The sequence below is a fragment of the Solanum stenotomum genome, chromosome 4 (genome assembly GCF_019186545.1).
Source record: "Solanum stenotomum isolate F172 chromosome 4, ASM1918654v1, whole genome shotgun sequence".
NCBI classification, from domain to species: Eukaryota; Viridiplantae; Streptophyta; class Magnoliopsida; order Solanales; family Solanaceae; genus Solanum; species Solanum stenotomum.
The window spans coordinates 3,926,183-3,952,240 of NC_064285.1; the positions used below are offsets into that span (position 1 = coordinate 3,926,183).

Here is a 26,058-nt window from a genome sequence, read left to right on the forward strand (position 1 = left end):
CCATGATTTGTAGGCATTATTTTTCATCCAAAAATGATTTTTTCCTTCACTCAAAAATTCAATATGTTTCCATCTTCATCAACTCCTATTGTTATTGAGTTAACTAAAGATGTGTAGAATATTCCAAAATACCTTTTAATTTTGTAGTCTTAAACATAACATATGTAAAGTGAGAATTAAAAAGATGTCAAAAAAGAGAAGAAAGTCATTTTTTTTTAAAAAAAAACAAACTAAAAAGGAAAGTAGACAGAGATTTGAAACGGAAGGAATACTAGTTATTGCTTTATTGCCCGATTTCATTTATATTCTTCTAGTTTATTTGTATTTTTCGAGTTCCAATTTAGCAAAAAGTTTGTCCTTTTCATTTTTGAATATGAAGAGCACATCTTAATAGGATGTTGTGACTATGATCATGGTTCATGAAGAAGCAAGTTCATCTTTTGTATTTTGGATTTGACAAGTATTTATCTCATATAGGGTGTTACGCCAAAGGTATTTGAGCAACGTAATGATACCAATAATCAAAATCTAATAGTATTTTTTTGTTAGTTATAACGACACTAGAATTAGGATGAAAAATCTGAAGATTTGAGTTGTATTGCAGCTTTTCGAGAAGAAAATATTGTCAAGATTACTCGAAAGGCTGCAGAAGAAGACAGAGGTATTCAAGATCCCCTGTTCATGCTATAGCAATATACTACTAGTCCACAACTGCTTCAGTGCTTATAAATGTACATATTTTGGTCGTTAATAAAATATACTGTTAACCAAAAACAAAAATCCAAGAATGCAGTCCTATTCCAATTCACAAGCATATGGCTAAGTAGTCATTGTCTTGTATCTTCGAAGAATGAATCCGTTATTTCCAGAGGAGAAGATAGTGTTGAAACACATTTGAACTGTTACAGGAAAATCATACAGTTCACATCAGACTACTGAACTATGACGGTATTTACAACAAAATCACCAATTATCAACACACGCGGAATACCTTATGCAGCTTGTATTTGTCCCTTACAGCTGCCAAAGCACTTCCTCTTCTACTTAATTGCAAGTCGTGTATGATAAGAACACATTCCTTTAGATCCACTGGTCTATATCCCGAGCAACGTTGAAGGGACAGACACTGTAATATGAAACAGAGTTAATTCAGAACTTCAACATATCAAGAAACTAAACATAAGTGAAGTTTGAATCAAATTAAAATCCGTACCCAAGGATGTGACTTTGGCTGTAAAGTGAACCTTGAAAGGAATATCACAGCAGCAGCTACCAAAGAAGGCAAGAACTTCACACAGTTGTAATCCAATAAACTTAACTCTGCTAGATAGTAACCGAGAAACTCTAACTGCAAATTGTTTTTCTGTAAAAAAGAAGGGAAAAGATAAAATTAGCAAACATTTAACGCGAACACAATTGAGTTGAAAATCATAATGTTCATGTCATATTTGCACACTTACTTTGTAATCTTCTTGAGCAATTTTAGTAAATTGTCTGCATACCACAGGAAAAGGAACGGTCATATCAGTCGAGAAACCACAGATCATTACAAACACAAGTCTAGTTACTCGCAAAACAGCTACCTACCCGAGAAATGTTTTGATTGTGGGATTTCCCATTTCAAATTTGAGGCATTTTAGCACATCAGCCTCCATCTTTACCATCTCTTTCTTTGAATATGTATTGTCTGTAATATAACAAAACTCCCCCACATCTGGAGGACTAATCTCCTCGTACTTCCTGATCATTATCAACAGATTATATAAGATTCGCAAGCAAAAAACACATCGCCAGGGAGGCGGGGGAATAAAACCAGTTCTTGGCTCCGGTACTTACGCAGCAATGAGCATAGCAGAAACACCCAAAAGCTGAAGTTTCTTCCTTGGGATGACATTCACTGATAAGAATCTGTCAATGTAGGAAACAGTAAGATACAATGTGTCCAAAAGAAGCTTGTATTCATCTGTAACTTCGACTAGCCAGTCGACCAAAACCCCTCTCATGTTTGCACTCACATCCTTCTGAACCTTCTCAAGGTAATCAGGCAGTGGTCTTCTCTGTTTCTCAATCTGATTCGATAAACCGCAGAGTAAGTCAAAAACTCAAAAGCCCCAATATTAATAACTTGTTAAAGTACTTCACACAAACACAAACAACTTCAAATGGCTGAAAATCAAGATTTGCTAATTCAATCACATAAACCACAACCCATTTGCCAAAAATCCAATCTTTAGACTACCCATTTCCAAATTCATCCATAAGAAACCAAATCAAGCTCTATTAGGTAACACCCAAATAAATAAACTATATATAACAATAGTTAAATTCAAAATTTATGGAAAAGAGTAAATAAAAATGCACTAACCTCCATTTGATGAAGATAATCATATATATCAGAAACATAAGCACTGCACATCTGATGGTCATCAGAGCTTTTCACCTTCCTCCTAGTAATCTGCTTACATTTGGGTATCAGAGGCTCAGAAACAAACACCTTGTTCTCAATCTGATTGATACCCACATTGGACAAATCTTGAATCTCACTCAACACAACTCTCTTCTTGTTGGGTTGTTGCAAGTGCTGAACCATTGCTTCTGCTGCCCTTTTCTTGGCCAATCGAGTTACTCTTACAAATTTTTCTTGGTCTGCCATCGCTTGCTGCTCCCTTTTCCTCTGTGTGTATGTATGTATATATATATGGCGCCATAAGGAGTTGTCTTGTTGGGGCAAATATTTGGCTAATTGTTTTTTCAGATTGAATTTTGAAAAGTGAGATTTGGATTTCCCTCCATTACTCTCCCTCTTTGGGAAATCAATGGAGAGAGAGAGGTGGGCTTTTTGTTCAGTTGGGCCACTTTCTGTCGTTACATAATGTTATACCTCTGTAATTGAGTGATAAATATACAAAACAAGTAGAGTACGAGATATAGTTATTATGAAAAGGTAGAATAAAAAATGAAATATAGTTAGTATTAAATAATAGAGACAAAAAAGAAAAAAATAATAAGGTAATGACGCGATCACACCAAATTAATCGTTACAATAAATGAGTTTTATGTGGTTGTGATCTTAGCCATGTTTCATTATTATCTAGTGGTGCCGCGTATTCTCATTCTTTGAGAAAGCTTTCTCCGTCTTATCTAAAATTAGATGATAACATGCTTCAGACTCTATTTAATAGTTGTCCTTGGTCTCTTTTGTCCTTAAGCATTGTTGGGGGCTGAAAAATATTGAGCTTTTGAATCTTCAAAAGATCAAGTCAATTTCCATAACAGCTAATGGAAACAAACATGCTAAAATCCAACTACCAACTCTTGAACCTTTGTCTTATTGTGGATCGAAAATATTGGATATTGATGAATGTCAGAACCTGAAATCTTTAGAGCTATCAAGTGTGAGGACATCTGACGGATTTCTCCGTAAATTTCAATTCCTGAAGGTCTTGAAGATTCAGCATTGTCGAGATATAAGGAATTTTGATTCTTCATATTTGATATCACTTGAGTATATGGGAAGTCAAATTCCTAAACTTAAAAGGACAAGTGAGTCGAGCCAATTGAATGCACTTATTCGTTTCCAAGAACCTGAATTTGAGTCACTATTATTGTTAATAAACCTCTTATCATGAATCGTTATCGTTATTGCTATCATTGATGGACAGGGCTAGACAAATTGACTCGTGTGCTCGTTTTGCTACCTATATGGATATGTGGCATGTAATATCCATTTTTTAGTGTTGCTTAGCATAAGGTATGAGCTTTAGCCTCTATGGCGATAGGCACATTTGTTCTTGGACCTAGCTCATCGCGATTACTCAGGATGACTGGATGAGTTCTCCGTTTGTGAAGCAAGTTGAAGTAAGAGATGATGGCAAGAAAGGAGTTCTCCTTAACGGGTTCTCAGAGAAGCCTGAATTGAGTGTGGAAACCAAATGAATTGCAGATGGTAACAGCCTGAAGTTTCATACGCTTTCTGTAACTGTTTAACTATGCGATGGTGTTTGATTTGTCCGTGAGTTTAGGATGTTAATACGACTTATATAATAGACTTAGATTGACGGAGGAGAATACTTCATTAGAGTAGTGGTTGTAAAGAGAGCAAATATCAAATCAGAGTTAGTAAGATGAATGAATTTCAGTATTTGAAAGTTGTACATAAGTAGAATGGTTGAATATTTTTGGAACGTCCTAATAAGGAAAGAGTGTCATATGAATTGAAATAGACGGAGTAACAAACAAGAAAATAAGGCGTGCAACTTACAAACTCTTGGCTAGAGTTAACACTCTTCTTGTTTTCTTTTGTTTCTAGTTGATTGTAATAGAATTCCTTACAATCTTCAACTAATTCCACATCGGTTAAAGGTATCGAAGCAGCATACAGAATTGAAGAAAATGACAGGTACAACATTGGCATCATAAATTGATCAAGCCCCAAAGGTGTCATACTTCTCATGAATGTGTACATTTCATCAACAATGTATGATATAACGAAAGCAAAGAGCATGTGTCTCAATTTGTCATACCTGTCTCCTCAATACGTCGTTCTGGCAACACCTGATACTGTAAGTCCAAACCTTTTCTTTATAAACATCAAGAATGTCAGACATAATGAATCAATGTGTCAACTGCTGCAGCAAGACCTGTCTGGAACGTACGTTGAGATATCTTTCATTGCTCGTTTCGTCACTTTTCTTGGAGTTTTAGGTAATCTCTCAAGCAATTGAAAGTTACATAATAGATCAAGAATTGTATTAGTAGTAAAAATGTTGGCTTTAACTAATGTTGCAACAGGAGTAGCAGTTATAATCACTTGCTTTATACTGAAATCTTTGGGAGCTTGTCATGATGAAAGTTATGAAGTAACCGAGAGCGATCCAATTTCTCAACATCAGGAAGTAAAATCAATTTATGGAACATATGAAGAAGAGGCAAATTGTGATAGATCAAGTTCTTCAGAGGATTTATATGATGGAAGAATATGTGTTATCTGCTATGACAATTCAAGAAACTGTTTCTTTGTTCCTTGTGGTCATTGTGCAACTTGCCAAGTATGTGCCCAAAGGTAAATTATGTTTTTCTTTCACATAGTATCAATCTATGTTGCTCGGATTCTCCAAAAATGATGTCACACTTGTGTTGGATCCCTAAGTTGCTTGAACTCGGGTGCGAGTGTCCGATACACGTGGCAGATCTAGAGGTTGGATCCTCTATGTTCCAAATTTTATGATTTAGGGATACGGATCCGTGTATGGATACGGGTGCTAAAAATATTTCAAATATTAAAAAATAGAGTTATATAACTTAAACTTATAAGATGTACGTGGAAAACTTGATTTCTTTTTATATATACAATGTATATTATTTCTTCAGTTTCACATTTGTTTTTGTTTTGATTACAAAAATCATTGAATCTGTTCAAAATTTCTCCCTCGAATTTGGTCAAAGTACCCAAAATTGATTGACCCAATCAGGTGCGGATCTCACAACCACACCTACGTCGTGACGATACGGGTGCATCACTGAAAGTGAAGGGTCCGAACAACTTAGTTGGATCCTCCAAAATAGAGTATTTTTAGAGGATCCGGGCTCAACCAGGAGCATTTTTTGTCTCAATTAGGCCTAACCTATCGGTGGCCCCCTAAAGTTGGCATGAAGTTTCACTTAGACACCTCAGTTGGACGATGTTCATTTTAAACCCCTTATGTAGGGTCTCGTTATGTCATTTTGACACTTTTTGCTGACATGACATGGTGAGTGTCATACACTCAAAGTCAGCGCGTGAAGGGCTTTTTTTCAGGCCAAAAAATTATTTAAGGAGCCACCAATGAGTGAACGGAACCCTAATAAGGTGTTTAAGTCAAACTTAGTGTCAACTTTAAGGGGTCACCGATGATTAGGCCTCTCAATTACTTTTCACAATTTTTTTAATAAAGGTTATGAAGTTTCTCATGAGAGTAGTTTCCTGCAGGATCATGGATGTTGATAATAGGTTGTGCCCAGTGTGCAGAAGCCCAATTCATAAAGTTAGAAAGTGTATCATTCCTTAAATTGGAAGCCTTGACCTTGTGCAACTCAAATGAAATATTACTATCGAAATTGAATTGTACATCCAAATAGTCCTAAGAAGATATATACTTATTCACTATTCGTATAAATTTGACGGAGTTAAGCTCTATTGAGAAAATCGTCTTGTCTGAATTCTTTTTTTCTTAGGACATTTTAATATAATTGCGAAGATGTGTAATAAGCACATAAACCTTTAGAAATTTCAGAACAATTCATGGTTCATACGCTTCGTCAGGAAAAATAATCCAACAAAGTCCATGAATTCACTTATGGCTTAATTAATAATCGAGCTCTTTATTCAAAAAATCAAATATGTGAACGCAAAATATTATCCTACTTTATTGTTAGTTTTTCTTTATGTTAAAAGATATGATTTTAACATGTCAATTTCAAATACGTGGACACAAAATAGTGTCGTACATTATTATTGTTTTTCTATATATTAAATTAAAGATATGATTTCAACATGTCAGTTTTTGGAGGGTCCTATATGATCTTAAAACATTTTGCAAGATCAACTTGTTTTAAAAAATTGTCTCTTTTTTTTTTTGGCATTGTTATTTGAACCTTATCAACAGTTCCAAAAAATGTCCATTCTTTCCTCTTCATTAAAAATTCAATTTCACACGTAAACATGTGTTCAATTTCACACGTAAACATGTGTTCAATTTTAATAGACCTTTAATCTATTAATAATGATGCCATACTCTACTTTACTCCTAGATAATTGAGAGTTTAAAATATAATTAAAACATTAATAGACTATGCATTGCGTACAGTAAAACCTTACTAACTTAATACTCGATTAATTAATAATCTCTTTAAGATAATAATTTCCTCCGGTCCTGACTTGGGTCAATGGAAAAAATCACTCATTTCGATAAGATTAATAAGATAGGAGTAATATATTTTCAGAAGACTCCTATATAAATATATGATTCCATTAATATTATAAATTAATAATTCCTTAAAAGTACAAATATATCTAAGAAAATTTAGTGAAATATGATTATATTATGTACTGTTTTTCGTTAAAATTTAAATCTAGTCAAAGTTCATCTCTAACTTTTCTTATTGCATCCAAAAGTTTCAGTGTTGTCTTTTCTAATTGCATCATAAAATTGTGAAGAGTTCTAGATGCAAGCATTTCCTTAAGCGTACCTGGTTCCAAATGTATTGTATTATCTTCAACTTTATCATCAACATCGTTTTCCATTGATATCCACAATTTGTTCTAAATTCTAGACCTCTAAACATTTATCATTTTCACCATTCAATAGGTTATTAACATCTATTTTATTGCGGTATCCAAGATCATTAATCGTGATATCAAGTTCACGAATGATGTTTTCACAAGTGGATTCTTTCAAATTCTTTGAGATTTCATCTCTGGAAAAAAACTCGAAGTCGAAACACTCTGTAAATTAATAAATATTAATTTACCGATTAAATAATACCTCTACAAAATAATAATATTCCATGGTTCCACCTATATTAATTAGGAGAAGTTTTACTGTATTTGAAACAAAAATAGACTAGGCATATTTGTACTAAGATTTGTTATTTTGATAAAGATATTTATTAATAGTTTGAATTTTCATAATATTGGACCACACTATTCTTTATTCTATTTTTTATTTCCGATGTCTGGTGTCGAAGCTCCAACTAAATTCGGATGCACATTCTAGGGGTGACACTCCCAACAAAAAATTTTCCATATCTAGAGGTTGAACTCGAAACTTCTGATTAAGAATGAAGCAGTTCTACCACCGCACCACTACCTATGTTGGTGGGGCCATGCTATTCACCCTAGTTTGACAATACAAGCATGCTTGGCAGTTGGCACCTAGCCATTCACAAATGATACCTAGACAACAATAGTATAAATAATGATCAAGTGAGCAAAGTTGTCAAGAAGTCTTCTTTGCTTGTTTTTGCATCAACCATGGAAATTTCATATTACATACTCATCTTCACTTTCCTATACTTGCTAAAGAACCATTTCCTTAGAAAATTCCAAAATCTCCCACCAAGTCCCTTTATCTCTTTGCCCATTATAGGCCATCTATATCTACTCAAGAAAAAACCACTTCATAAAACATTAGCCAACATCTCAGAAAAACATGGACCTTTGCTTTACCTTCGATTTGGATCGCGTCCTGTCCTGGTTGTCTCCTCCCCTTCTCTTGCAGAGGAATGTTTCACCAAAAATGACGTTTTTGCCAATCGTGTGAGGCTGCTTGCTGGAAAACATCTTGGTTACAACTATACCAGCCTTGTTTGGGCATCCTATGGCCAACATTGGCGCAACCTAAGAAGGATTGCTACTCATGAAATCTTGTCCACTCACAGAGTTCAAATGTTTGCTGATATCCGTAGAGATGAGGTTCGTGCTCTGCTGCAACGACTTCTAAGGGGGGAAACCAGTGGTGGAGATACTAACACAAACGTGGTGGATATGAAGGCGGCTTTCTTTGAGATGACACTGAATATGTTGATGATGATGATTGCTGGGAAAAGATACTATGGTGATTCTGCTGGGAAATTGAAGGAATCAAGGAGGTTTAAAGAGATTGTTATAGAAACTTTCCAAGTGAGTGGTGCAACAAATATAGGAGATTTTGTGCCACATCTTAAATGGATAGGAGTAAACAAACTTGAGGATAAGGTGAAGTTACTGCAGGAGAAGAGGGATAAATTCATGCAAGAATTGATTGAAGAGCACAAGAACCGTCGAAAGGGATCTTCTTTGGAGCAAAAGAACAATACCATGATTGATGTTCTCTTATCCCTCCAAGATTCAGAGCCTGATTATTACACAGATGAAGTGATAAAGGGCATGGGAATAGTCATGTTAACAGCAGGGACTGATACTACAGCTAGCACAATGGAATGGGCATTATCATTTCTTCTGAACAATCCTGAGGCACTAAAGAAAGCTCAAAACGAAATAGACACTCACCTTGGAGAGTCATCAAGATTACTTGATGAATCAGACCTTGCTCAACTCCCTTATCTCCATGGAATCATAAATGAAACTCTCCGAATGTGCCCAGCTGGTCCATTACTTGTGCCACACGAGTCCTCTGATGAGTGTGTTGTTGGAGGTTTTCGTGTACCCCGTGGGACAATGTTGCTAGTGAATTTGTGGGCGATACAAAATGATGCTAAGTTGTGGGACAGGCCAAATGAGTTCAGGCCTGAAAGGTTTATCGATATCAAAGGGCAACGAGATGGGTTCAGACTAATGCCATTTGGATATGGCAGGAGAGGTTGTCCAGGTGAGAATTTGGCAATGCATGTTGCTGGCTTGGCATTAGGATCACTTATTCAGTGCTTTGAATGGGAGAGAGTAAGTAAAGAGCTGATAGACATGACTGAAGGACCTGGACTCACTATGCCGAAGGCTATACCATTGCTAGCAAAATGTAGGCCACGCCAAAATATTGACAACCTTCTTGCTCATTTGTAATCACAATTCTCCCCTGCACTCTCTTTCAGACACAACTAAAAAATGCAGAAAAACGACGTTACATTTGTCTATGAGACTTACTACATAAACATAGGCAAAGCAACATCTAATCTCAAGTAGCCTGCTAATTGTTCACAGCTTGCAGGGCATGATCAGTGTAATTATTGGAGAGGGCAAGCTTCCTGTTCTAGCATATCTCTTCTTTACTTCCTAATACAACAACTACTACGTCTCAATCCCAAACTTCTAGTTGCTAATAAATAGTAACACCTAAGTTATGTTACACCTTCTGCTTTTGTTTGTGCAATACTTGAATACAAATATCAATCAATTTATGCATTGAAATGGATCGTCATGTATGAGCATGCATCGGCATTCATCAAACAAGAGTTCATTACTATGGTGGTTATGAGTAATCATGTATGTTTTTCTATATGCATACCAGCTCAATGTTTTATCAATCATAGAAGGAGGGGAAGAATACATTAAAAGACAAAACAAACGTCTCAGTGTACATCAAAACTTTGATGACTGCATTAAATCAACATTGCTTACAAATCTGTGGGGTGTAAAGTAGATTAGTGAAGTACTATCATTTATAAAGAAACATACATAAAACACAGGAAGCTGGAGTAATCATCCAAGAATCAAATGAGAAAATGAAGGCTCTCATATTTCATAAGCAATCAGAATAACATTTAATATTTTCTATAACAAGGATGGATTCCTTTTCCGCTTATTATGTAACTCATGTAAGAATAATTCGCGGTTAGTTCAAAGCATAGTAGCTCTGTTGTCCAGCTCAGCAAATCATGTTCTTAACAGGTTAACTTGGCCACTAGCCATAATTGCTACAAGCAAACTATTCAAAAAGATGTAAAACCAAAAGTGAACCAGATTATAGTCACCAAAATAAATGTTCTCACTGTTCTCCTGGCGTCGTATACAGAAATGCACTTGTTTTCATGGTTAGTACACTTCAACATGCACCATTGATTATCATCTTAGCTCCACCTCCTTCGATCTTCTTCCTCATCCACTGGAGTGTACCATGGTGGTCTTTGCTTTGAGTTGCTCAATCTGTAGTTCAGGAGAATTTCTTCATTACTAATTGCTCGAGTTGCCACAAGAACGAGTGTCTTTAGAACAGGGACATCTAATCCATTCTTGCCGGACTTCCAAGATTTGAACCAAAAGGTGCCAAACCTCCTCATGTTTGCTTCTTCACCATTTCCAAATGAAATATTTGGTATATAGACTCTCATGTGCTTCTCTGGGAGAGGAAAGTCATAAGGGCATACCATTACATTTGGTACCATGTCTTTTGCTGGGTGGTTGGCAAAGTGAGCAAAGGCCAGAGGGTTTCTCCTTTCCAGCACTTCATGGTTGCCTCCTAAACGTGTTCCATCCAATGGCTTACTGAGCATTTTCCATATTCGCTCAGAACCCTTTCCATCAGCTTGCATGATGTGCTTAGGCTCAGGAAGAGACGACCCATCCCATATTTCACGAGATTCACCACCAGCACCCCAGGGCTGTGCATTTATCACAGTTCCATCATACCGTGTGATCAAATACGAATTTTGGGCGTCAACTCTTGGATATCCAGGAATATAGCGGTAGTATGCAGGAGAGTAGATTACACCAGGATAGACTGCTAACACAGTACCAACATCAGCTTCACCATGTATGAATAAACCTTGCCCAGCATCCTCATGTGGAATTTGAGAAGGTTTGACCTCGAGAGTATAGCCCATAAGATCCTTTAAACTCTGTGAAACCTCTATGCGCTTCAATGGCTTGCTTTCAGGTATAGCTGTGCTGAAAGCAGAACAGTAATCAAAATCCAGGGCGCAATGCAGCTAATTCAACTAATCCACACTTGCAGAGAAAAAGAAAAACTTTTGTCCGAGACAACTGGAAAGCTTGAATATAATACATGTGAGAACACCAAAAAGATATAGGAACTATGATCTTATGTCATATCCCACTTTTCAAGAGTTTATTGTACACAACTTATGAGAACTGTCCAACAAATACCTATGGATCCACATTTCCAAGATATGGACTTTTATGAATGACCAAAATGTTTAGATACAAAATTAAGTTACTAATTCCAGAAAGTCCTAAAGAAAGCATCATTAGCATTATTTGTTTTATTTCTACTTACCGTAAGCCCAATACTTAACAACCAAACAATAACAACAAAAATGGAAGTATGATCAAATCCAAAATGGTTATGAAAGCAAAATCAATTACTCTACTTGTTATATTTGAATTTTATAGTAATCACATGTGATGAGTATAATGCTTGTTAGACTACCAGAGTCAAAAAGGAAAAGAATTGAAAAGTGAAAAGAAATTAAATATTTAGTACAAGATGTATCTATTAACAAATAAACATAAGCAAGTTACCAGGATAATATGGTGTTACTGTCACTAGCTACTACTATTGTTGTTATTCTGAAAGGACTTGTATTAATCTAGGGATTCTACTTTTTTTCTTGATAAATAATCTACGGTCCTTTATGAGGAAATTGTTAATAACTAAAGATTCTTTTACTCTCTAAAATTTTGGATAGGATAAAGGACAAGATTTAAGAATCCATCACCAGAGCAAATAACAATTATACTCAACTTTCTTCAAACATATATTGCATTCAACTATAAGTAATTTATTATTTTAAAAAAACTATTAATAAGCTAATGAAACTTTTTGTTTAGAGGAGTCATGGTCTAATTACAGCAAGAACAGAGAATAAATTTAATAAGCAAGTCAAGATCACCAGGTCGCTTACCAAGGAAAATAAATTTCATCTAAACTTTCATTAAGGGTTCCCTTCCATCACTTAGATATAGCATCATAAGTGAAAAGCAAAGTCAATCAACATTTGAGTAAGGATTGTTATTTTTGAAGTAATTTTACAAAGAGTGTATCGGTATAATGATAGCTTCTGTTGTTATAGGTCGGACAATGCTATAGAGAAAAAATATAACATGAACAATCGTTCCTAAGAAAACTCGAAATGTAGTTATAGAGGATGGTTGTGATAGAGAGGTTTAATTGTACAAGGATGATCAAAGGCTTGAATCAAGAATCCCTAGCAAAGAAAAATCAGGAGTATACTCACAATGCTAAGGTTGTAGCTGTCTCATACAGCAATAAACTAGGAGAACCAAATCATGGAACAGGCCTTTAAAAGACCCGAGTCATATAAATCAGAAGCTTAACCGAGGTAAAAAGGGAAAATTCCTTTAAATTTTAGCAATTGACATACACACAGCTCTGTTTGGTGAATCTAGTAAGCTAAGAGGCTTGAGCTGAGGATTAAATTCCATCCACCTAATCAATTTGCAAATGATCACAATGAATTTACACATCTAATTTCAGGCATTACATTCCACGAACTAGTCTAATTAGATTACATTGAGTTCGTTTTTTGTTTTTTATGGCTAGGAGTTGAAATTTGTCTTCCTAATCTGACATAACATAGCAAAAGCAGGATAGCAAGGGATCACCTACGTGTATGCTAAAGTTGGGCACCCGTTCTAACAAATTTGAGAAAAGCAACAAACTTAAAAGGTGCTATGGAAATTCAGCTTAAGATCTTACCGCCGTGGTCCTTTGATGGAGCAGTCCTACCAATAGCAAAACTGAGCCCACTGCGACGAGGAGAAGAATTATTTTCAGAAGATGGTGTTCCCGGCTTGTCCTTGACCGTAAGATCAGGTTGTAATATGTGATCCATATATTTGCAAAAGCTTGTAATCTGGGAATGCACATTTTCTTGGACCTGCTTCTGTTGATCAGCTAGGGAGGCCTTGCCAGCCATGTCAATGATCTCCTCTGCATCAGTTTCAACGGCATCCTTCCCCAAACGATTGTAACTGCAAGGTGAAATTAATCATGCAAAGTTAAAACTGTAACTTGTGAAACTTAAAGCATATAGGACATACAATTTCACCATCATAAGTTTCATAAAAGCAATTCATCAGAAAAGAAATTAGTTGCAGGCAAGATCCATAGAGGACTATAATTTATTGCAACCCCTTCCCCCTCTGGATTGGTATATATTGCAACTAGTGTTAAAGACTTAAAGCAACAGTTCTCTTAAGAAGAAACAAAAATGAAAATGTGGAATAAGGATTGTTGGGTGATGACTCAAGTAAAATCCTAGCTCTTGAAAGAATTGAAAGAAGCAAAACATTCATCAGTACTTCAACTAGTCCTGTACATGTTTGTCAGCACGGAGAAAAGACCTTACTCAACTCAAACAACTCAAAACAATATAACTTCCATCATCAAACAAAATATAAAAATGTAGAATATCCTTACAAAACCTCTTTCCTTTCATAACTTTATCTATTTACAATACAATGGAAACCTATTTATGTAACCCCTGCCCTTTATCTTTCACTTGTTAAAAAAAGTCTTATAAGGTTGCATATTTATATATTAAATGAAAAACTCAATAGCCTGTAGAATTGTATTCACATGAAGGAGCCCATCCTGGTTGATCAAATTACTCATACAGAAAGCTGAATCAAACTGACAATCTTTTCATTCTAAAAGTGGCTTAACGAGGAAAAGTACAAATGATGTAGCCAAACAACTTGGCTCTGCCAATTCTTGGCACAAGCATCAATGATAAAGCTATGTTCTTGGAGTAAATTTCAAAGAGCAAAGATAAAACCCAGAGTTGATTGACTTATTTATATATAAAACGCAATTAAGTTGTAGTTGTCTCACCAATCTATTTACAGGAAACACCAGCATCATAGACAACAACATTACTTTTCCTTTAAGTGTTGAAAATGATCCTTACCTAGTGTAAAGAAAGAGGCGGTTTACATCAGCTTCAAACTGAAGACTCCTTGGATCTTTAGCAAATGTGGGACTTTTAGCAAGAACTTTAACTGCCTAAAAATCATTTCAGAAAGCAAAATACTTCAACTTCAGGAGATTAAATACATCAATATTCAACACAATACAACAAGTACATACCATATTTTTTAATCACAAATACCATAAAAAAGTATTACTCCCTTCGTTTCAATTTCTCTGTCTTACTTTCCTTTTTAGTCCATTTAAAAAAAAATCTCTTCCATTTTTTGGCAACTTTGCACGCGCATGTTTAAGACCACAAAATTAAACCATATTTTGGTACATTTAAATATCTTTAGTTTAACACCACAAGATTCAAAAGTCTAATTATTTACTTTCTTAAACTCTATGTAAGTCAAAAACCAGATAAATAAACTAAAACAGAGAGAGTATTATATATCACAAATTCAAAAGTTTACACCACAAGATTCAAAACTCATTCTTTTACTTTCTTAATCTTCATATCAAGATTCAAAATCACACAAACAAATTGAAACAAAGGGAGTATTATACATCATAAATTCACAATTTCTATAGTTAAAAGTAATAAAAGATAAAACTTTTTGACTCTCCAACAATAAAGTTGTGTTTTATTTTTTTTGAGTAAGGAAGAACCCCACAACCCCATATGAATAAAAATGGAATTTTTATTATAAGAACCTATTGAGCCCATTAAAATTACATATCCAAGTTTCAAGATTACACCTTTGAACAGTACATCAAATTTAGGAAAGAAGTTTCAGTTGAGCAATGTGAGAAACACAGTATACCTCTTGAAATTTCTGAAAAAGGGAAGCCATGAAAGAACTGGGGAGCTGCTTGCTGACCTGCAACCCTTTGAACTGAAATTTGCGGCGCTGTATTTGATCTGATGGAAGAAATGTAGGGAGGTTTGTGTAATATATTGAAATAAGAGGGGTCAATTTGGATTATTGAATTCTTAATAATATATTTATCCAAAAACTCTAAAATAGTGATTTGATTAACCATACGAAAAAGGGTCAAAAATACACTTAAACTATCTAAAATAGCTCATATTTATCCTTAAACTATATTTCGGCTCAAACTATCCTTCCCATTAAACTATTGGGTGAAAAGTACTCTTCTTATTAACAAAAGTTGTTATATGCCACATGAATGCCATGTGGATGCCACACTGCATGCCAATACTAATTACTCTTTTTTCCACTGCCACATAAACTAAATCACTAAATCCTAATTACTCTTTTTTTCCCCTTTATTTCATTATTTTTCAGAAACGATTTCACCCCTTTTCCCTCATTTCGTGGCTAGGGTTTCACAATTTTCTTCGTGGCTGGATTTCAAAGTGGATATTCGTGATTGTAGGTTAGTAAATCTTTTTACTTATTTGATTATGCTTACAATTTCAAAGCGTGATAGTTAGGGTTTGCGATTTGTTTATATTATTCTGATATGTTAGATTTAGGGAAAAATTATTTGTTTATTTGATAATCTTTCTGGTAATTAGGATTTAGGGATTTAGTCTATGTGGCAGTGGAAAAAAGAGTAATTAGTATTGGCAGGCAATGTGGCATCCACATGACATTTAACAACTCCCGTTAATAAGAAGGGTACTTTTGACCCAATAGTTTAACGGAAAGGGTAATTTTGAGCCAAAATATAGTTTAAGAATAAATATGAGCTATTTCGAGTAGTTTAAGGGTATTTTTTACCCTTTTCCGTTAACCATAAGAACACCTTTTTAAGAAAAGAGAATTTGTAAATGCTAAATTTGTTTTTTGTTTTTTCAGACAATTTTATTTAAATGCTAAAATTGTTGAAATCATATAATCCCTCCATTCACTTTTATTTGTCTACTATTTCAAAAATAGATTTTTATTTTTACTCGTCACTTTTAACGTATCAAAAAAAAAAAAAAACTTAGCATTGTTTGCTTACACCCCCAAAAAAAAATTCCGAGACTTTATGCTAAATATCAATTAGTATAGGTATAATACTAAATACTCATATCAATCATTATTTTTTAAAATTTAAGATTTAATTGTGCTTTATTAGTCTTAATTTGCCGTTGAAGTAGTAAAATAAACACGACTTTTAATTCAAATATTGCAATCTTGCTGTCTTTCAATGTTGTTAGTCACAACTGATGAAATTTGATTAGAATTGCTTGAAGCATTTTAGGGTGTAATAAAGTCTTAAACTATAGAAAAGTGAAAAAAAAAACACCAAATGGAGAAGATTTTATAATGGTAATTGCAAGAACATAAAAAAATGAACATTTCCTTGCTTGTATAAGTGTAAAGACAGGACCAGAAGGCCTAGGATTTGCGCCTTGCACCAACGTTAAATGGATCGAATTCCAGGGACACAGAAATAAGTACCTAATCGTGTTATACATAACCGTTACTGCAATTGACAGTAGAATGGGGGAGAGAAGCCTGAACATGGAAGAAGACGCGGGAGCTTAGACCAATATCCAGATAATGAATAAAAGCACACTATACATGATGTCGCGGGTCAAATAGACCTGAAAAATGGTTCATTTCTGTGGATGCAGGTTTTGGAACAACATTTTACCTGCAATCCTTAAGATTCATCTTATAGTACAACAGTAATTAGCCACTACTAGTGGCACTTAAATTGGCAGGATATAGGTTAAGGTATTACTGCAACAATTCTAGTGCAATCAGTTCCTGCTTTCACTTCATCTAACTCCAACAAAATCACCTGCCTGTATACGGTACAGTTGATAGGCAGTTGTTTGTTGATCTTTCGAACCCTGCAAGCTTTCTTCGTTTGCAGGAATATAGGCTCATCACTCACATATGGAACCCCAATAAAACTGCAGAGCAAGAAGGGAAAAAAAAATTAATTTGCCGGTTCCAATTAAAGAAAGTAAAATTCTTGATGCTACAATGAAATGTTTTATCTCTTGCAAAAAAAATCCCATTTGTAGTGAAAGGCAAGATGAAATACAATCTTCGGTCAGAAATCAGAATCATAGACAAGTAGTATTGGAAATAGAGGATGAAGAACTAGCTAATTGTTAATCTTTAACATAGATCACGAACATGGTAAGTCACTAAAAAAGGTAGCCCAGTGCACTAAGCTCCGGTTATGCGCTGGCTCAGGGAAGGGCAGAAACACATCTGATCCATTTCAACAGTATAAGAAATGGGGTCATAAGAAATGAACGGAAACATCAAATCTACTGGAAGGTTTCACTCAAGCTTCTATGTCAACAAGAAAAAGATAAAGAAACAATGAGAGAACACAAGAGAGCTTATGTTATCACCTGCCCAGAATTTTGTTGCAAACAGTTATCCATTTCAATATGTTATTTGAAGGGAATGACACTTTTCTGTGGCCGACCAACTGTATTATATGTCTCACGGAAGAGAAAACCTCAACAGCAGTGAAACTATATATAGAATCAACAGAATGAACTATGCCAAGCTATTATTGCTTACGTTAGTAAGGTATAAGCTTTTATAATTTTCTTTCAAAATTATGAAAGGTGAAGGAAAAAATAAGATTTTTTTACAAATGAAAGACAAACGAAGGTTATTATGGATAAACAAGTTTGAGTTAGCACTCACCAATAAAGAAAATTAGAAGAACCACAGAAGAAGCCATTTGAACAGGTCGATTGTATTTCACATAATACTGAGACCTTTGCAGCTGTCGTTGTACTGCTCCATACCAACCATTGAGTTGCTTCTGATAACTTTCATCACAACAATCAAGGCAACTTTTACTCCTCTCACAACATGTGTTAATGCCCTACATCAGAAAATCAAATTCAACAAGAATTAAGGACATCTATAAATTGATGAAGAAAATATACAAGTATTTTTTTTGGACAATTGATAATCAAATCCCTTTCTTCCAATTTATTCAACCACAAAAGGTAAAACTATATGATTTTGATCATGATTCTTTAGAAATGTTATATTATATAGTTTGACTATATTCATTATGGTGTCATATCTAGTTTTTAATTGTTCAAGTTTTGTTTCCAAACTTGACTTAATTAATGTAATATCAACAAAATTGAAAAATCTTGAAAAAAGAGTCCAAGTGTGTCACACAAAATTGGACTGAGGAGTTATCAATGTCAGATACTTCAGAACAAAAACACACCCTAGTCAATGGCAGAGACTGCGGCAATGTACAAACAGCTTCTTGATGATCATCAGAGTTGAACCTCAGCTTCCTATAACCATTCTTTGACCACTTCAACTTTGTGGCAGATTCCACACAATTCAACAGGCCTTGAATACTGGGTATCTTGCGGGGGGGTGGTGCAGGTTGTTTGCCGCAAATGTCATCAGCAACTGCAATTTTCCAAGCACCAATATCACCGCAAGCACTTGCTGTCTTCCGGTGCCCTGAATACATCTCATCCTTGGTGTCAACTTGACTCCCGTCCACTAAGTTAGACGAACTTTTTGAATACTCTGGCATTCGTTGCTTACAATCCTCTTCCCACAAAGCTGGTTTCTGCTCAACTTCGTCAACTTTTACAGAGGATTTATCCGAAAATGAAGAAGAGGTCGACGGTCCTGAGAGAAACACGGCTAGTTCATCGAGTTCCCTCTCATCCAAGCGGACCCATTGATTGCCTTGTGAAAAAGCTGATTCATTTAGACTCTTCTCTACTTTCTTAATCTGATTATCCATGGCAATAACAAATTCACCATGCCTTTCTTTAGCATCATCAGTTGAAGTATTATTGTAGCTCGAACTAACTGCCCGATCAAATTCCTCCAACTGCATTAACATTAAGAAATTCAACTTTTATTACATCCAACAATAACACCCTATATGCGAGTACACCTGTCCATTAATCATTTTTTTCTGTCCTTTCTCTTTATCTGTTATTTTCCTTCTATGGGGCAGGGGGAGTTGTATTCGGGAGGGAGTTGTACCTGCCATTTAGCAGTGCCAAGGGTAGTCCTTAGGTCTCTGCATAGCTCATCGGAATTCCAACGTCCAGAAGTGTCCTTCAACGCATGAATCCATGTTCTATAAGTCGATTCCATCCTTGAAAAATCAAATTAAACAAACATTTCAACAAAAAGAGCAAAACCCCACAAACTAAAACCAACAAAAGCTTCAAACTTTGCACCACTATCATAAAGAAATTCACACAAAATCCTTATCCACGAGGTCTCAGGTTCGATCCCCCAAACAAAAACACTAGCTAATTCTTCTCATCTGTCCTAGCCTTGATTGACACAATTACATAGTATCACGTGGAATAAGTCGAGGTGCACCAAATCCCGCCCGAACACCACCATCATCAACAAAAAAAAAATATTTAACTCACAACAAAACTAATCCAAAACCTCCCAAATTTATTTTTTTAAAATTAACCAATTACCTATCATCTATATCCATTCCACTCTACTACAGCTCATTTCATCCCAATACCAGTAAATAATTTGAGCTTACAAAACAAACTATTGATTTTAAAACCCTAACAACACAAATTAGCAAAAAAATCAGAAAAATTACAAAAAATACCAAAAAAATTGTAAAATTACCTGTCGGCAGATTCCTGAACCTCTTCTGCAGCAGAGAAGAACGGATCTTTCTCCCATCGATCAAAATATGAACCCATATCCTTCAACCACCAAATCGAATTTTACAAAAAAATTCCCAAACAAATTGGGAAAACCCAAAATTGATTCAATCAACAATTTATAATTTTATCAACAAAAATAATGAACCAATTTGGATTTGCTTGGATCAAATTTAAAGTAGAAGAATCTTTTTTTTTTTTTATCAATTTGGTAAGGTGGGTATGGTTAGCGGTTTGCGTCAAACGCATGATGTATTTAAATACATTAAAAAGTTTATTATAAAATTTTTATAAAAAAAATAATAAGGTGGTGTTCTGACTAATAGAGCATATAGATTATTTTAATAAGTTTATATATTATTTTATTTATATATATAACAGTATACGTAAGGAATAATTGTATTCGTCACACAAAATTTACATATATAAAAATATTACTCAATATTTTTTTTATTTCATCTGAAATTTGAAATCATAATAATAATTTATTCCAAATTATTGAGGAGTGGGAATAGTTATTCTTGTCTTTTAGACGAAGACTTTCCAAATATTTTGTATTATTATAATTAAATAAATATTTAAATTTATATCTAAACAAACATCATAATATAACACGAAAATTCAATATAAATAATATTGGAGTAGATAAGGATTATAAATTAAGTTTAACTTTTTCTCCTCTAATGAATATTTTCACGTGTTTATTTTTAGTTTCATAAATATGAATTGTAAATCTAAGATAAATAAAATTTATTTCTTAATAATTTAATTTGTGGAGAAAATTTACACGTTTTCAATGGATTTTAGCTAGCCGAAGACAAACGTCAAATACGACCTCTACCTAAGTAATTACGCGTGCGGTCAAAATGAGCGTGCATAAAAATAATGTGTCCGAGTAAAGTTGACTTTGATATGTATACGTGTTTCACTCGATATTCGATATTTATATCGAGTTTGATTAAGTCTGAATTCGTGTATTGGAGGATTTATTTATCTTGAGGGTCAACAGTTAACACTTTCAATATCGTAATTTTTTCCCCTCGAACTCAAGATCTCTGATTACTGTTGGAAGAATTTGTGAATGGTGTTTTCTTGCGGTCCGATATATGTATTGAAGATCGACTAAATTTGAATTTGTGTATTGTAAGATTTATTTCTGAAGACCGTGTTTTTAACATGATTTTCTTTTTAGAGATTTAAATTCGAGATCTTCTGATTAAAGGTGGAGAAATCTCGATTATATATTCCATTACCATTCATGTTTGATAGCTGTGAAAGGTGTTTGATGTTTGGAGTAACATAAGCATTAAACAAGTTGATGCTGACATTTTTTGGCACTTCATAGTTGTTACCTATAGTGAAAATCAATTGACAATGAATTAATCATTTTTTTCTTTCTTCTCTAAAATTGACTGTTAGGTGCTTTGTCTTTTTGTTGATTAGTTCAATTCATAACATGATAATGTCTTATAAAGTTAGCCCTTCATAAGATGTCTTGTGCTCTAGCTTGTAGACATAGTAGATTATGTGTTTTTATCGATAACGTTTATGATAGAGTGATAAATATTTTTTTATCGTTAATCATAAATTTCGTATATCTATAGTAAATTTTAAAAAGTTGATCGAGATTTAAGTCAACTTCTTCTGAATTTGGGACCAAAATGTTTGAATTGGACAATAGTTTTATGAGTTGGAGCCCCCCTGCATAAGATAATAACTTTGATGTCCAGCTAGTAACCCTTCCAATCATCTTATCAATTAAAGGTTGACATTAATTAAATATTTTTTCTGTTTTTAATTATTTGTCCACTTTTGAATTAAGAAAATAATTAATCATATAGTGAATTTACCATTTTACCCCTATTAATTATGAAGTAGATGAAAAGTTCTATATTTTTCAAAATAATTAGTCATTTAATTGAGGGTATAATAGGTAAAAAAAAAAATTGTCCTTTCTTGATTTGTCAAAATGGACAAATAATTAGAGACAACTATAAAAAGAAAAGTGGACAAGTAATTAGGGACAGAGGGAATAATAGACAATATTCTTTTAAAGCTCAAAGGAACCTCTAAATACTCCTTCTGTTCGTATTAGTTGGTCATTATACTAAAAATAATTATTCCGTATTAGTTGATCACCTTACTAAATTAAAAAAACATTAATTGATTTTTTCTCATATTACCTTTGTAATTAATTCATTTTCAAAGTGTCTACACTTATTTGTAAAGTTTCAAAAATTCAAAAAAGTTCTGAAGGAGTGAATTGATAAAACTATTCTCTTATAATTTTATTTATAATTTCTTAATATACGTGTAAAAAAAAAATTAACTAGCATGAGACGAGAAAATATCCTAGAGGTAATTCTCCTTTTCCAAATCCTAGATAGTGCAGAATAGCCAATTGAACATCAGTCTTGACCCCACCAAAATAGATTGAACATCAAACTAGACCCCTACCAAATTCATACTCCATTACTCCACGTTAACTAGTATTTGACCATAAATTTTTAAATATTATTGATAATTTATTTTTCAATAGCGAATAAATTAAATTTTAATATGATACGTATTGATTATTGAAGGAAAATATTTTTTGACATTTGATATGTTAGTTTTTACGGATAATCACATATAAAAATTAAATCTTCATTCTCAATATTATGAATTTAACTTCATAAATCAATCAAGACATTCAAATCGCTCATATATATATATATATATATATATATATATAGTAAATTTATTAGGAGCTAACATTGACTTTCAATAACTCAAAATTAAAAATATTATATCAAAATATCAAACTTTCAAAGTTTGATTTTCTATATCAAACTTAATTTTTTCTGTAATCAATCTTCAATACCGTTAAATTCCCATTTAGTTCGATAATTCCATTTTCATATGTACACCCCTACCACTCCCTATATATGGATTAGTATCAGAGCCATGGACTTATAATAACTATAGGTGGTATAGTTCAACACAGTTTTTACTATGAATATCTTAAAGAGAAGGTCTACTGTTAAAAACAGTAGAAAAGAAGAATATGATATACCTCAACATCTTGATCTACTTAATAAGTGGACTATTCCAAAAATTTCACCTAGAATTATATATCAAATGGGTACCTTTGAAAAATTAGGTCTCAAACAGGTGGTTAAAACCACAGAAGAAACTATCACTATTGATAGTGACAACCAGACTTTTAGATTATTATCTGATAATGATATAGCCCCTTATAGGGATATTTATAGATTCATGCATATTGGTTTAGTACAAGTTGCTTTTAAACCCATTACTTTAAGAGGGTTACCAAAAAGCTTCATAGCAGCCTTACGTGATGGTAGAAATCATAATTGGAAGAAGTCTCTAATAGGGACAATTCAAACTAGTCTAGCATATGGACCAGTTTATTTTAATGTTTATCCCAATTTACAAATTTCCCTACAGGATGAGAACTCATTAAGTTCCCTTATTTTAAATGTCAAACTTCATGGTTATGATTATATGCCTGGCACTGAAGTTGTGTGTGTATGTTATAGAATTTATTATAAATTATTGCATACTTTAAATCCTATGTGTAAAATAATTGATTTTAAAAATGAAACTATTTTAATAGAAACTAACTTTGATAAATCTAAGGTAGTTACTAGAAGACCTATTAAGTGGGAAGAAATTGATTTTCCACAAGAGTGGGTTATTGAGAATGCTACGCAACCTCAAAATAATATTAATATTGAGGTTTCTGAAATTGAACAGTAAAATGATGGGACTGTTAAAATCAAATTTCATGAACCGACTAATATGTTTATTGAGAATCGTAGTATGTCTTCTAGAATGACTAGATCTAACTCTTCTTATATCTCTCCTATCGATTATATTGTTCAAGTTCCTTCTCGTGCATCTACTTCTCAAATTAGAGAATCATATAGATGTGACAATATAAAAATTGATAAAGACAATATAGCCGAACCAATTCGGAGAGCTAGTTCTGATTTAGATATAATTGAATCTGAAATGAATTTTCCAGATGGAATAACAGGTTAACTCGTTTCTACATGACTGACAACATTATTGATTTTAGTCCGGGATCTCCGGCAAGGGCTCGTATTGCTAAAGATTTTCAAAGGAAAAAATGGAAACTCTTTAGAAAATGGTTTTTTAACAACTTTAATAAAGTTGGACAACATGATTTTCAAGAAGAATTTTATAAAGATCTTATAAATTCAGGAATAAATCATTTAATAGCTTTTGTTCCATGGTTTATGTGCAAACATGTTCAAAATTATATTACTATGCTTAAAAGAGATTTTACTCTTAGTAATGGAGAAATTACTAAAGCAGTCTTTCCTCCACAACAATCTTTTCAGATTAATAAAAATGATAAGATTGTTAACTTTAATGCTTTTTCAAAATTATTTGAAAATGACACTGCTTTAGTGACTACTCAACATATTAATGTCATGATTAAGCAGAATAATTATGCTAATATTTATATGAGTATTTTGGGTGATCATATTGTCTCTCTACATGACAAAGTTGATAAGATCATTTCCCTTTTACCTACTAAGTTAAAAGGAAAAGAGAAAATTGCTCATAGCAGTTTACAACCACCTCCTGAGATTGAAGACTTCAGGATTAAAGATTATTCAGATCTTGAATATTTCTAAGAAAAAAAGTTTAAAGGTGGTGGAGTTCAGCCTTTAAATATTGAAAGCTTTGAGGAAGGAGAACCTAGCAATAAAAAGGAATTTTATGATAGTATTAATAAGATATCAGAAAGATATGCTAGGAAACCTTACCAAAGGATGTTTTATTATCCTAGACCCACTCCCCAAGATGTTTTACTTGAAGAACATGAACATATTATAACTAATAGTTATAATGGAAAGGAAATCTATGAATGGAACATAGATGGTTATACTGATAGACAAATTTATACAACTGTTCATAGAATGCTAATGTACAGTACTATCTATAAAACCAATAAAAATAGCGATAAGACTATTGCTGACATGATAACAGCAGGTTTCACTGGCCAATTGAAAGGATGGTGGGATAATTATCTCAACCAGGAACAAAGAGATAGGGTCTTAATGGCAGTAAAACAAGAACGAGAACAAGTCTCTCAAAATGCAGTTTATACACTGGTTTTAAATATTATTGAACATTTCTCAGGAAGATGGTCAGATAATAGTGAGACCATTAGAACTCTTCTCCAAAACTCGAGGTGTAAGACTCTTACATCCTTCAGGTACTATAAAGATGTTTTCCTTTGTAGAGTTATGGAATTACCATAGTGTAATAGCACTCATTGGAAATCCAAATTTATAGATGGATTATCGACCTTATTTGCAGAAAGAGTCAGGAAGGCCATAAGAGGAGACAATCATAGTATTAATTATGATGACTATACTTATGGAAAACTTATAAGTGCCTGCGTACAGGAAGGTTTATCCTTATGTAATGAAATCAAGTTGAATCAACAGATTAAGAGACATCGCTTAAATGAATAGAAGCAATTAGGAGAATTTTGCGAACAATTCGCATTTGATATTTCTAAAAATAAATCAAGAGATAAGGAGGACACTCAACCTAAGAAGAAGAAATCTTCAAAAAAGGATTATGAAAAATGGAAAAAGAAGAGGATCGAAAAGAAGCTAAGAAGAGCTGAAGAAGGTAAAGAAGACTCTTCTCGAAGAAAGAAAAGGTATTATAATAAATCAGATACTTGTCACAAATGTGGAAGGTTTGGTCATTATGCCAAAGATTGCAGAGTCAAGGAAAAGATTAAAAGTCTTAACATAGAAGATAATATAAAGGATTCTCTTTACAAGATTATACTCAATTCTAACTCAGGAACAGGATCAGAATATAGCAGTGAAGGAGAATCTTCAACAAGTGAAGATCTTAAAGCTCTTCAACAAGAAGAGTATTTAACTTCTGAAGATGAATGCTCACCTTGCCAGCAAGGAATGGCATGTGAAAAGGAGGATGAAGACGACCTTTATAAGATCTATGATCAATTTAAAGAAATGAGTTTGAATGTCATTGATAATGACAAAA

General features: G+C 33.6%; 4 protein-coding genes and 1 pseudogene across 4 annotated transcripts; 2 read left to right on the top strand and 3 right to left on the bottom strand.

Moving 5' to 3' along the window:
• Nucleotides 1-720: 720 nt before the first annotated feature.
• Nucleotides 721-2,708, bottom strand: LOC125862398 (G2/mitotic-specific cyclin C13-1-like; annotated as a pseudogene).
• Nucleotides 2,709-4,475: 1,767 nt separating this feature from the next.
• Nucleotides 4,476-5,066, top strand: LOC125862842 (E3 ubiquitin-protein ligase APD4-like). Its single transcript, XM_049542966.1, has 3 exons — nucleotides 4,476-4,562; nucleotides 4,635-4,704; nucleotides 4,792-5,066. The coding sequence occupies exons 1-3, from the start codon at nucleotides 4,476-4,478 to the stop codon at nucleotides 5,064-5,066; spliced, it is 432 nt and encodes a 143-aa protein (XP_049398923.1).
• A 2,880-nt stretch (nucleotides 5,067-7,946) lies between these two features.
• Nucleotides 7,947-9,893, top strand: LOC125863098 (cytochrome P450 81Q32-like). The gene has a single exon (XM_049543241.1). It carries the CDS (start codon nucleotides 8,012-8,014, stop codon nucleotides 9,536-9,538), a length of 1,527 nt encoding a protein of 508 aa, XP_049399198.1. The 5' UTR covers nucleotides 7,947-8,011; the 3' UTR covers nucleotides 9,539-9,893.
• Nucleotides 9,894-10,190: 297 nt separating this feature from the next.
• Nucleotides 10,191-15,339, bottom strand: LOC125862965 (uncharacterized). The gene is made up of 4 exons (XM_049543096.1): nucleotides 15,194-15,339; nucleotides 14,365-14,459; nucleotides 13,152-13,426; nucleotides 10,191-11,354 (listed from the first exon to the last, which is right to left on the bottom strand). The coding sequence occupies exons 1-4, from the start codon at nucleotides 15,221-15,223 to the stop codon at nucleotides 10,543-10,545; spliced, it is 1,212 nt and encodes a 403-aa protein (XP_049399053.1). The 5' UTR covers nucleotides 15,224-15,339; the 3' UTR covers nucleotides 10,191-10,542.
• A 1,530-nt stretch (nucleotides 15,340-16,869) lies between these two features.
• On the bottom strand, nucleotides 16,870-20,221 carry LOC125862746 (uncharacterized). The gene is made up of 5 exons (XM_049542883.1): nucleotides 19,955-20,221; nucleotides 19,337-19,451; nucleotides 18,549-19,178; nucleotides 18,005-18,188; nucleotides 16,870-17,247 (listed from the first exon to the last, which is right to left on the bottom strand). The coding sequence occupies exons 1-5, from the start codon at nucleotides 20,029-20,031 to the stop codon at nucleotides 17,225-17,227; spliced, it is 1,029 nt and encodes a 342-aa protein (XP_049398840.1). The 5' UTR covers nucleotides 20,032-20,221; the 3' UTR covers nucleotides 16,870-17,224.
• Nucleotides 20,222-26,058: the final 5,837 nt, after the last annotated feature.

Coding starts and splice junctions, on each gene's coding strand:
- LOC125863098 (XM_049543241.1), top strand. CDS start 8,012: ATGGAAATTTCATATTACATACTCATCTTCACTTTCCTATACTTGCTA.
- LOC125862842 (XM_049542966.1), top strand. CDS start 4,476: ATGTATGATATAACGAAAGCAAAGAGCATGTGTCTCAATTTGTCATAC. Junction 4,563..4,634: donor TTCTGGCAACACCTGATACT/GTAAGTCCAAAC, acceptor CAACTGCTGCAG/CAAGACCTGTCTGGAACGTA. Junction 4,705..4,791: donor CACTTTTCTTGGAGTTTTAG/GTAATCTCTCAA, acceptor ATGTTGCAACAG/GAGTAGCAGTTATAATCACT.
- LOC125862746 (XM_049542883.1), bottom strand. CDS start 20,031: ATGGGTTCATATTTTGATCGATGGGAGAAAGATCCGTTCTTCTCTGCT. Junction 19,452..19,954: donor GTTCAGGAATCTGCCGACAG/GTAATTTTACAA, acceptor TGATTTTTCAAG/GATGGAATCGACTTATAGAA. Junction 19,179..19,336: donor TTGGCACTGCTAAATGGCAG/GTACAACTCCCT, acceptor ATGTTAATGCAG/TTGGAGGAATTTGATCGGGC.
- LOC125862965 (XM_049543096.1), bottom strand. CDS start 15,223: ATGGCTTCCCTTTTTCAGAAATTTCAAGAG. Junction 14,460..15,193: donor TTTTTCAGAAATTTCAAGAG/GTATACTGTGTT, acceptor AATGATTTTTAG/GCAGTTAAAGTTCTTGCTAA. Junction 11,355..13,151: donor TCCATCAAAGGACCACGGCG/GTAAGATCTTAA, acceptor CTTTCAGCACAG/CTATACCTGAAAGCAAGCCA.